The 12,297-nt window shown below is 41.0% G+C and overlaps 1 protein-coding gene across 4 annotated transcripts in view; it reads right to left on the reverse strand.

The window, feature by feature from the left end:
- The window catches only part of plxna1b (plexin A1b), a 182,985-nt gene that overhangs the window by 79,760 nt on the left and 90,928 nt on the right, over window positions 1–12,297 (reverse strand). For all 4 annotated transcript variants that reach the window (XM_085273512.1, XM_085273510.1, XM_085273511.1 and 1 more), the window contains exons 5-7: window positions 3,849–3,949; window positions 1,880–2,003; window positions 544–697 (exon numbers count right to left, since the gene is read on the reverse strand). In XM_085273512.1, coding sequence (XP_085129638.1) covers window positions 544–697; window positions 1,880–2,003; window positions 3,849–3,949 — 379 coding nt within the window. The remainder of the gene's footprint in view (window positions 1–543; window positions 698–1,879; window positions 2,004–3,848; window positions 3,950–12,297) is intronic.

Genomic DNA, 12,297 nt, shown 5'->3' on the forward strand with positions numbered 1-12,297 from the left:
TCTGGGAAAAAAATGATGTCGATATTTTTAAACATTACGCTAAACCACACTGAAGTTGCTGCTTTGAAATGAAGTTAAGCACAAAACCAGTCTTTCAGATAAATAAAATGAAAGTGACATCAGTGCACAATGGTTGATAATGGGAATACAAAAACAGTTCTATTTTCAGTAGATAAAGCTGGACTTGTGTTTAGGCTTCAGAAAGCGAGTGTGTGGCTTTTATTGAAACTGACAAGGAATACTGAATATAGACATGCAAAGCAAATCAACTAGTAACATTACAATTCTGTTCTAAAGCTCAAGTGTACTACAAGATCCTTTAGGAGGGCACACATCTGCTACATCTGATGGTGAATATACAGTACAGAATGGCATGGAAATAAGATGATCAAGAGGCCAAAGAAACCAACAAAGATGTATCATAAAGATTTTGTGTCTACATTCTTCAAGCATGTCACCAAAACTTGCCATAACCCTAGCCACACATCTCATTGGGTGCTACCACCCAATGACCTCATCACTCATTGCCCTTCCTGCCCTGACCTTTGTTTCGAGTGATTGGGGCGATGTCCCGGGCAGAAGGAGACAGGCAGAAGATGTGTCCACCCTGGATCTGTCCCTCTGTCTCCACATAGTCCTCAAAGGAGCAGTTGACCCCCGCTGACAGATCGGGCACATTGCGAGCTTGGAGGACCAGCTACGGGTGGGAGGGGGAGAGGGAGAAGGAGAGAGCAAGAGCGAGAGAATCAGTACCCAGTGCTTGATCAATGGAAGGACACGGTGTACATGGATTGTTATAAGATATGACATGAGGGTTAATGGCTGTTGGGACAGAAGGGGAGTGATACATGGGTATGTGTATGTGTGACAGTTACAGGAATAAAAGAGTGAGCGCATGTGCGTATGCATCAGTCACTGGAGTGGCCATTTCGAGCAAGGTTAATGTGTACAAGTTAATGTGCAGAATGAAAGCGAGGCTAACTGTAATCAGTCAAACCTATATGATTACACCGAGGAGCCACTGATGGAACGAGACCTCGAAAAGCTCAGAGTAAGAATTACGAGGGCACGGAAAGCAGATTTCTAATTAAATCTGCTGTAAATATTCAAAAGTGACTTTTTTGGTGTAATTTCCTAAAGAATCCATGACATAAGATTGCATTTATATCCCAGTGAAAACTGGCAACACTGTACACCAGATATAGAGACGCACACCGTTTCTTGCTTTGCTCATTTCTCTGTAATTCCATTATGTTGTACCAATTTGATGATAGGACGAATTCAATCATTTTACCAAAAAACTGATAGTATCTAACAAACGTCATATTAGTACAAATTAATGAACAAAGCTCATTTGTCTTAAAAAAAAAAAAAAAAAGGCACAGTGGACACAGAAGATTTCACAGAGCTATTGAGAAGGTGAATGTTAACTATAACGTCACCTTTAAATAAACCAGCTACTTTTCTGCTGAAAAATCCTCATGCATCATACAACCAGCCTAAACCATTTTGAGACGACACTAACCTTAGTTTGGCATTTTGGGAAATGCCACCCTGTCTCTGTCAAATAACAGTAACTAAATCTGTCTACCGGCACCTCTAAAGCTCACTGATTATTATGTTATGTTATGCTTGCTCGTTTAGTCTGAAAACAACAACATGACATTTTAACAGCGGGTTACGTGCCAGGCCATTTCTTGGCTGCACCCGACAACTTTGCCTCGCTTCACCAAGTTAGAGTGGGACACACAACCTTACACTTTATTTTTATACCAGTGAAGACATAAATCTAATGTTTAGGAGGTTTTTGAGTTCTGGCCATTTTACAGTCTTTCTGCTCAAGTAAGATATCTGTGTGCACTGAAACAGGAAGACATACCTGGACTTCAGACATCGTGACAGAAATATTTCTCGGCTGAACAGTTAGCTCCACACACTGTCTCTGGTCAGAGGCAAACCTCTGAGGCTCTCCTGCCCGCTCACAGTGGTCCTTACGTGAACATCTGGGAAACAGCAAGACAAGAAGCGAAAGATTAAAAAAGATGAAAAATGTATAGTAATTACAAGAAGAAAGGTAAGGAGAACGGGGTAAAAGAAAATGAGCTTGACAAGAGGTGAGAGGAGGAAAGAGGCAACAGTGGACACAAGAAACTGTTAAACTAATATGACAATCATATTAAGATGATAAACACACACAGCCATCACAGTCACACAGAAACGGGAGCAATAATAAAAGACAAATAGGCTAATAGCTTCCCCCAGCCATTACTGTAGGGCTTTAGATCATTACCTTATTGGTCGTGACATTTGTGCAAGAACTGCCAAGCTACAAGACCAATCAGCTCACCTCATCTTTTCACTTTACAGGCCCACCCAATTCACACTTCTCAGGAGATGTACAGGCGATCGTTAAAGTTTCCCTGAACACTAAAAAATGATGCAATTTCCTACCAGATGCATATCAAAGGGGTCAGCAATTTCACCCACGCTTATTAAAAGCCAACTGATCGTGCTAAAAATCAGCATTCAGCCCCGTATCGTAGTGGCTTTACTATAAGCAATTCATAATGCATTAGCTATCACTTTCACCTTTGCGCTAACAACATCTGGTCCCAGCGGTGAGAAGAAAATGCTGATGCAGCGTACTGCAAGTCCTTAACAATAATAGAGAGCCAGAAAAAATGCTAACTGCTTCCTTCATACAGCGGTGCCCCCATTCCCTCATTTAGTTAGCCTTCACTCACGGTCGGGAAGAAAAAGCTGTCACCAAGCACCCACCTGAGAGTCCCTGACATACACACACTGTAAGGCATTAGCAGAAAGTAGAAAGATTTGTACACCTTTTCTTATTAGGAACCCTTTTCCCTTCTACTGCTCTTCTGATGTGTGCGACTGTGTATTCGTGTGAATGAAGCGTTTCCCCCGTTTCAATTCCATGTGTCCAAATGGCGGGCTGTCACTGAATTAAGTCCATCATGACTGTATGTGTAATTTCAAATGTGTGATAGTCTCCTGAAATGGGTAAAAACAAGTAGTTTGTGTATGTGCTTGTGCATGCCTTGAGGAGAGACGGTTTGGTGATACGTACTATAAGTTTAATTAATGTAATGAAGAGATGGCTTTACGCCCAAAGCTTGAGGCATTCCAAATGTGGTTTAACATGCTGTCACCTCTCAATAACATGCAACTGTTCTCGCCTTACAGTGTGTGCACACAAACCTTCCAGTCAAACAGAAAGAATGACGAGATTGCCGGTAAACACTACACTCTTATGAGGGCTAAGCTCAATTTTCCGACTGCAAATCCCTCTATTACATATCTAACCTTAAACAGTAATCTTATAGCAAACAAGACTTAATCCAAAAACCAAAGACCGACAAAGAGACTAATTCTAAAATCTGTAAAATCTGTTCCTGCAAAAGTCTGCAGGTGTACAATACCATGCTCACACACACAAAACTGGCTCAATAACACTGAGAAAAATAGTTCTAATAATGTAAGCTGTCATGTTCTGTAAGTATTTATTGGAAGCATGCAGCAGCTGTAAAATTTAAATTTCCTCTTGAGTGATAATTAAAGGACTAATTTAAGCTTGTTAGAAGAATTTTATTAAATCTATAACAAACATTTACAAAAGAGCTGTTTTGGAGATTAGGGTGTCATCACAGTTTGTTGGGTAAAAGCCTACTAAGTATAATATAAAACTTTTCAGGTTGTTGCTTCCATTCCTAATGTGATCTTCTGAACTAAAACAGCCAACACTGCTTTCTCTGCTATCTACAGTGTAATGCAATAGGCTACATATGAAGTGCACCAGGATGGAGTATGTTAATACGTGCAGCACTTACACATTGTGAAGAACACACCATCCACAGTGAGGGTCTCTGGAGCCCAAACACTCCCCGCAAGTGGTGTACTGCTCACAGCTCTCTACTGGAACTCTCACCACCTACGGAGAGACGAAGCAGGGAAGAGAGACAAGAGATATAGAGCAGGGAGGCAATTAGTGTCTTCACAATCAAACTCATAAAATGAAGAGTATATTCAGCCGGATGGAGGTAAGAATTTGACAGCTTATCAGACTCCTATTTAAAAAATGCAATCAGCAAACAGTTAGTGTGTGTTTGTCTCAGTGTGTGTGTTCCTGAGAGAGACTAAGTGCTAGTCGGTGAGAGGTGTATATGTGTGGGTCTTTGTGCTTATATGTGCTGTGGTGAACCATTTCAGCAATGTGTGACAGCCTCCAGTCAAGCATGTACAGGAGAGGCCTCGCAGTGCATCATGGGACAGCTGAAAGGTGAACATGATAAAAGTGCTGTGATTGACAGGTGACCTCAAAAACCAACAGGAGGCAGAGGACCAGAAGGACAGACCCAGTGTGTTTGTGTGTGTGTGTGCGTGCGTGCGCACATGTACGAGGGAAATCTGTACAAAGCCTGTGCAACAAAGCTTTAGTGCATCAATGTGACATTACTCGCGCTGTGTGTTTGTGTGTGTGTACGAGTGTGATGATAGTCTGCAGATGTTGCAAGTTTAGCCCTCCACTTCAGTTAAAGGTGACGACAGATTGTTCACAACACGGTCCCAGTGAACGTGAAAGAATGCATGTGTGTTTCAAGATATTAAAAGGTTGAGCTTGTTCAAGAGTGTGACACACCCCGAAAGCAAATGCTGAGAATGTTAGTGGGCAACAAAGTAAGCGTGTGTGTTTGTATCTGTTGCAAGTGTCAGCAAGTGTCAGCACCACATCCAACTTTTCTTCACCATTGGGCCCCCAAGTTGATGATTTGCTGGAAGCCCATTTCATGATGTGTGTGTGTGTGTGTGTGTGTGTGTGTGTGTGTGTGTGTGTGTGTGTGTGTGTGTGTGTAAGAAAACGTGAGTGTGTATCAAGTTGCCACTGCAGACTGGTTCTAAATCATGCAGCATAGAGAGGGCCAGCTGATCACTAAGTAAAAGCATTTAACAATCTTTCCCCTGGGTAACACTTTCACATCACACAGACAGATTTAACCATGAGAACCTCAGCCAAGTGGTATGTGGAGGGACTAAAGTGGTGTCTTTTTTATGAGGTAGGGATTTGGGGGGGTTTGGGGGGCAGAGCGATAAGAGAAAAGAAAAACACGGAAGAGAAAAGAGCAGAGGCCTGAGGCTTAAGATAAAGGTGGTTAGCAGCAGGACGGAAAACAGGTGGACAAAGGAATAGAGGAGTGAAATATTAAACTGGGGCCAGGATTCCTCTGCAAGCTGCAAGTACAACTGAGATATGAGATAGATGTGACATGATGGAACTAATTTCTGCTTCAAATGCCTTGCGGCAAACTGGCTTTGGGGCTTTGTGAAGGCTCACAGGACAGAAAAACAAAAACACTTGACACTATACGCTATCATAGCACTTTCTATCCTCTATTTCCTGAGTGCATATCTATTTGTTTACACTATATGATTCTTGTACCTATATCACTGTTTGTAGCCATCATCCTGAGCACCTCATCTATTAGTCAATGTAGACCTCAGTACAGTAGATGAAATGACGCAAACAAGATATGGTGCTGGACTGTAAGGCAAACGAGGAAGGTGGTAATCTACTGGAAGTGCTGGCTGCATGGATGAGAAGTCAAAGAGAAGTCTAATGGAAGACAGTGCGAATTGGCAAGGACATTTTACTGAGTAGATGGGATATGGTGGCAGACGCCTGCTATGTGTCATTGTCAAATTGAGTGTGAGTCTAGTTTTCATCTGCAAGGAGAGTTGAAAGAAGGATGGAACAGGGGACTGGGTCTTTTGGTGTCTTTGATAATAAAAGAATGACAGAGGGGGAATGAATTAAGACATGATGGATAGAAGGGGAGAAAAGCAGCTTGAGTTTAGGATATGTGATTGGACACCTTATAGGAGGTCTCTATGACTCAACAAAAAAAATAGGAAATCGAAAGGAAAGAATTATGTGTTCCACATATCATCACATATACCAGCCAATTCCTCCACTCACCGTAATTCACCGTGACTCTGATTAAGGACAATGATCCACATAAATCATACTAACGCTACGGGTCCTTGGTGAGCTAGCATAATCTTATCATGGCCCTGTGTAATGATAGGTATGACCTATTGTTCACATTCGTTCCTACAGTAGCAGTGATGAAGACACTGTGGGCTCAGCTGAGTGGTAGTGACTCAAATCGTAGGGAAGAAATTAAGAAACTATAGTGGTTGTTTTCCCCAGTGGGTAAATAAAATGCTTTCCAATAGCTATGAAAGTATGTGTATGACGTATGATACAAGAAGATACAATAAAATAAATAAATAAATAAATAAAAACCTTAAAAAGAGGTCAGTTTCTCCCTCTGTTAGGAATACAGGCACACACACTTATCCTCACTGTCTCCCTCTTCCTATCTCTCTTGATGGCTCTTTTAATGAAAGCCAATTCCTGACAGCGCGCCACATTACTCCTTTAAATGACCTTATAAACCAAGCCCGCCATCTCCTCTCTCTTGACTTCTCCTTATTTACAATAGCATCCACTGCTGTAGCTCAATTCTCCTTTTCTTGCTCCTACTTCCTCTGTTGTCAACCTTCTACCCTGACCATATCACAATGCCATGACATCTCCTTTCAGCTATAAACTTTCCACCTTTCCCCTTCAATCTGTTTTTACAGAGCGCTATCACCTGCTTTTAAACGTCCAGCTAACAGGCTTTGTGACGGTCACCCCCAAAACCCAGAGGAACTGTAAAGCTTTCAGCGCAGCTTTTCATTGGTTGTAAACTGTAAAGACATAAAAGGATCGGCCTTGTTGCGGCTTCTCTTTTTTTCTTTTTTTTTTAAACATTCAAACACAGAGAGAGGCTGGAGAAGAGGAGAGAAGGAGGGGGTGTAGCTGTAGATGTCTGCAAGAAAAGAGACTGGGTTATACTGTCAGGGGGCCAAGAAGAAGAAATCACTGCTTGTTTTCAGTTATTTTCAGATAAATACTTGAGACTGCATCATAATTTGGCAATGCCTGTGCCTCACTATAGAACCACCACCAAATCTCTCGTGCTTAACACTACTTAAAATGGCTGTAATGCTGCAATTCAGCAAACAGTAGAAAGTGCTGAAATTTGATTCTTACAGGAAAGCCTCAAAAGGTTAGCTTGAAGGACATCACTGGGTCAATTTTCCACAGATTCTTCTTAAATGCACACAGCTTTTATCAAAGCAACAATAAAAATCTCAAACACGTGGCTTTTTATTGCTTCTCTACTTTCATCTAAACTTTGTTCTGTGATCTTTACACAAAAAATAACTACACAACATTTTCCTTGAAGTTTTTTTTCCCTTTGCCAACATCTTGGGAGCAGAGATGGGGAAGCAAGGGAGAAAGAAAACAGCAAGATGAGTAGGGTCAGCTCCTCGTCATCATTCCTCTGTGACTTCTTTTCTCTAAGCCGACATTAACCACACCTGCATTCTTTCAATAACCGTCAATCAGCATGCACTCTCTCCCGGCTTAATCTGTGCTGGCAGTGAATAGCTGTGTGCAACAATGAAATCAATACCCATCCACACAGCCACTAAACACTCCAGGAGGACACAGAAATAGAAACAAAGACAGATACAACTATTTGTTAGGGTAAAACTTCACTAAACACATTGTGGCTGTCATTACTTTGCAGTGACAGTAACTGGTGTTGTCGTCTTCTGCTGTGGCAACAGTGTATCATCCCGGCAACATTAGAAATTGGAGTGCTGAACTCCCAGTATATCCATGCAAGTGAGCCAGTTCTTCAAGTGCTAGAATACCAGGTCAGGTGTGTGTACCAGAGCAAGTGTGTGTACATGAGGGCGGGGGGGTCGTATCAAAGGCTGGGTTAGCATGTGTGCATTGACTGGATTGTAAGGGGCTTACAAGATCAATGGCAAGCAAGACTAGGCTTGATGTGTTGACTGATTGGAGATAAGCAGGAAAGCAAACAAGACTGGCACTGACAAGAAAGGAGAGATGCTGTAGATGGCTAAGAAATGCCAAAGTGAAAGAAACAAAATGCAAGAAGCAACAATCGCGGTGTCCCATCAGAAACTTATCTGCTGTCACATTGTTTACTGATAGATGTCGAAATACTACATAACTGTTAGAATTCAGTGATGTAGCAATACAAAGAGCCAAGTTTAAGCCTTTATGTACGGCAAGAAAGCTGTAATTTTTCTCTCAGAACAGTATTTTTTCACTTAGCACCCTTTGACTCATTCCCCTCTATCTATTATTTCTTTTATATTGTGCTTTATGTGCCGTTTCTTGTTTCTGAACAGTTCGACTTCTCTTTCACCCTCATTCTTTATTTCTTTCACTGGACTCAGATTTTGTTTTCTCTCTTCTGAAACACACTGATGAAAACAAGAAGCAGGCCTATATAACTATATATTTATTTGCCATTTGCATTTGTGTATGTTATGAATTCAAGGATGACAGCTAAAATCCAAACTATCCTACAAGGCATTTGTGTTAATTCTGAAGTCAGTGCAACAGTAAATCAGCAATATGAAATTTTGAACCAACAAAACAAAAGTGAGAAAAAGAAAAAAAAAACTTTTAAGATCTGGGAACCAATCTCTCTCCATCAACACCTTCATCACATGGACTTTCCCATCAGCTCTTCTAAAAGGAGCTATTCTCAACAATAAGTCAATATACTCTCAGTCTTTGTGTATCCATTTGTCCATTACACTCTGTCCCTTTGGTGAGAAGGAGCCCGACAGAAAGAGAGAGGAGACAGAAGAACGAAGCAGGATGAGGGAGTAAGTGGGAAAAAAAAAATAGAGACGAAGACAAAGCATGAGACAGAGATTGAAAAACTGTAGAAAACAAAGAGCTGGAACAAAGAGACTGTAAAGGGAGAAAAAGAGGTAAATGTGACCGGCTAAGGTAGACAGGCCTAGGGGTCTTCTAATTAAGTGAGGATGGGAGAGGCCGTCTGCCTGGTAAATGACTCTGTCACTTTAGTAAATGGACTTGGTGAGGAGTGAGGAGCCACACAGCTGGCATTTCCATTAGCACTGCCAAGCAACCCACCACCATATACACAGAGAGAGAAGCAGAGAAGAGGAAGAGGGAGGCAAAAAAGGGGGGACAAATGCTGCTTTTCTTTATTTGCGCTCACAAGAGCTGCTGTGTGGAAGTCATGCCTGGGAGGTGTATAACAGATAGTGTTTTTGTGGAGAGAGAACCTAAATCTGCCTGATTGGCTTTGCCTTCATATGCAACCCGTCATTCAAAATTTGTTACCGATATATATTTATAAAAAGCTACAGAAGTCCAAAGACGTGTTCAGACGTTTTTTGGGGGTGTTTTTCAGATCAATAATATATTTACACGAAGTACTGAAAACACTATGTATGGTGTAGGTGAGGGAAATGCCAAGGCAGTGTGGAGGAAGCCGCATACACGGCTCCCACTCACTATTGGCAAATACACAGAACTAATAAGTGTGCTATTTGCACATCAGCTGAATCAAATGCCACAAAAATTACTTATAAGTTTGTGATTTAAGTGAGAAGTAAGTCACAAATGCAAAACGTACAGAATTTTCTATTTGAAGACACTGCAACAGTACGTACAAGCCAAGTAGTATTCCTTAAGGCAAGTGCAGTGATCTTCACAGGTCCAATTTGGTTTCACACATTTTTACTGAGAACTAGATTTCTCTCTTTCCCTTAAAAGATATGTTTGCCAAAAATGCAAATGAGTTGAAGTGAAATAAAACAATCAGTACTTACAGCCCCGCTTATTGTGTGCAAATGTCTTTCTAGTTCCATTTATCAGCGTCGTATTCTTTCCTGTTGTAATTTATGACAGTAAAACCAGAAAGAAAACGTGCTTTTCTGCTTTTCCACTCAGCTTTCCCCCTATTTGATACTTTATAACCGGGGTCTGACGAGGCCTGCTGTGCATGAATCTGAAAAGAAATTTGACTCAAATTCAAAACAATTCCCTGTGCTGTCATGCATGAGCGACATTTCATTGTTCTACTCAGTGTGACTTCTGGTTAATGCATGAAACTGAGTAGTATAGTGTGCCACTAGGAGCAGCACCATTGGCTATACCAGCTGTTGATTGGCCTCGTTCAAATCAGTCAGGGCCATATCCCTACACCCAATCACCGTGGAGCAACAGGAGAACGGCCGATTGATAGTGATTGAGAAGGAAGGCGAGGAGGGGGAGAAGCCATTAACCTCCCTATCCATCTCACCCTCTTTTCTAACCATATCAGTCGCTCTATCACACCATCCTTTGGGAAAAGATGGTAAAGTATAACAGAGAAAGATGAGAGAAAGACAGAGCTATCTAGTGGCAAGTTAGACTTCCATTAGGGCTGATAGCATCACACACAAGACAAGTGTCCAAGCACACTTTCTGATGAGGCGCGCACACGTTCAAGACTATTGCAGGGATTTAAAAAAAGAAATGCAACAGTGAATGATCTGATATGAACAAGGGCAGTGAGAGGAAAAGCAGGAAACACAATTAAGAGAAAAAGAGAGAAAAAGAGATAAGTGAGGTTAGAGACACTGAAACCATCCCTGCCTGTGTAATGATGCCATCTTGGCCAATTTTGTCTCATGTCTCTGAAGGATTTACTAATATTTCAATTTTTTCCCTTCATCAAGTCACAAAAGAGGGAACTAGAGGTGCAACAGACAATTTTCACAGTAGTTTATTCTGATTATTTCCCCCCCACAGTTAAGTCACTGGTTTGTGTAAAATATATATATATTTATTTTTTTTAATGTAATCAAATCACCATTCAAGCATGTCTTGATATACACTGGCTTACTGAAATATTCAACCTTATTAAGAATTTGTAAAAGCACTCAGATGATCCATCCATAAATGTAACACAATACAATGTGTTGTGTAGTTGCACAGCAGTCATTTTAATTACAGGTGTAGGTGCTTCATCCTGAGTAGAGAAAGGTGTAGTATTGGTTTGCACTCTTGTAAATGAGTGCCATATATCTGCATGGCTACATGACCAGCTTCCCCCTATTCTAGTCAGTGTACTCCTTTCTCTGCCTCAATGCACCAGGTCTATTAACATTTACATAACAATGACCACATTCTTGCTTAAATTCTGTGTGTAGGACAAATTGACTAGTGACTGTGTACGTGTGCTTAAGTGTTTGGCATAGGATACAAGAGCTCAGGGATCAACATTAAGGCTTATACAGGACAAGTTAGATTTTTTTTTTCCAAGCCAATGAAAAAGAAATTAATTTGCTCTACCATACACGTCCAAAAAAACAAAACAATTCTGTCTTCATATTATGTGACATGGATTACTTGGCTTTTGGTTAAATAAGAAAATGTTTAATTCAGAATATCAGTGTGGAAACCAAGCAGAGTTTGTTTGTGAATAAAACTAAAGAAATAAAGCAGCGCTAAAAACTTGAGAAAAAAAATGGTTCTCATCCTCTCTTCATTTACTGCATGCTACACTTACTCTATGGATGATAAAACAAAGTGTCAGCCAACAATGGCTAATGTTTAAACACCACATTATGTGCTTGTTAACTTCAGGAGTTCCTCAGTCAGCCAGAGTTTGATAAATTGTGGAAAATTAATCTTGGAGCCATTTAGAACCGGCTGATTAGCTGTATGTAGTTCACTAAAATGTCAGCTTTGATTGATACAACGAGCTGCTTATTATGTATGTTGATGTCAGTTTGTGCTAATGTGTTTGCTAACGAGATTGGCAGCGAATCAGTAATATGTGAATGTAAACAGATACACACACACACACACACACACACACACACAGAGAGAGGGGATTGATGTCTAACAAAACTCCACGGATAAGATGCTACTTGATGAGGCCCTCCTTGCTCAGAGAGCTAACAACACAATACAGACCATTGTTTGCTATTGTAGGGACTCAAACCAACAGCTTGTGAATGTCACAAGAACTTTGTCTGCGAGCACATCCAGTGTAGGACTGCAGATTCCTTGGAGGGATGCAAGTCTCTGTGAAATGTGGAGGGGGAAATCTCTTTCAAATACTGAATGGAGATTCGGACAATGGTGTTAGCCCACACACACAAAAATATACTCAGATCAGCCAAAACATTGAGACCGCTGACAAGTGCAATGAATACAACTGATCATCTTGTTACAATGTAATGATCTACTGGGAACCCAGGGTGCTGGCATTCATGCGTATGTTACTTTGACACGTAAAACAGCACTCAGTTGTATCAGCACCTCTCCCAGGTCAGGGCGATGTTCACCATGAACACCGTAAAGTGGTGGCCTGGCTT

Source organism: Mchenga conophoros, linkage group LG5, assembly GCF_057382185.1.
Source record: "Mchenga conophoros isolate Kocher_MC1m ecotype Shallow Benthic linkage group LG5, M_conophoros_male_GT1.1, whole genome shotgun sequence".
NCBI lineage: Eukaryota > Metazoa > Chordata > Actinopteri > Cichliformes > Cichlidae > Mchenga > Mchenga conophoros.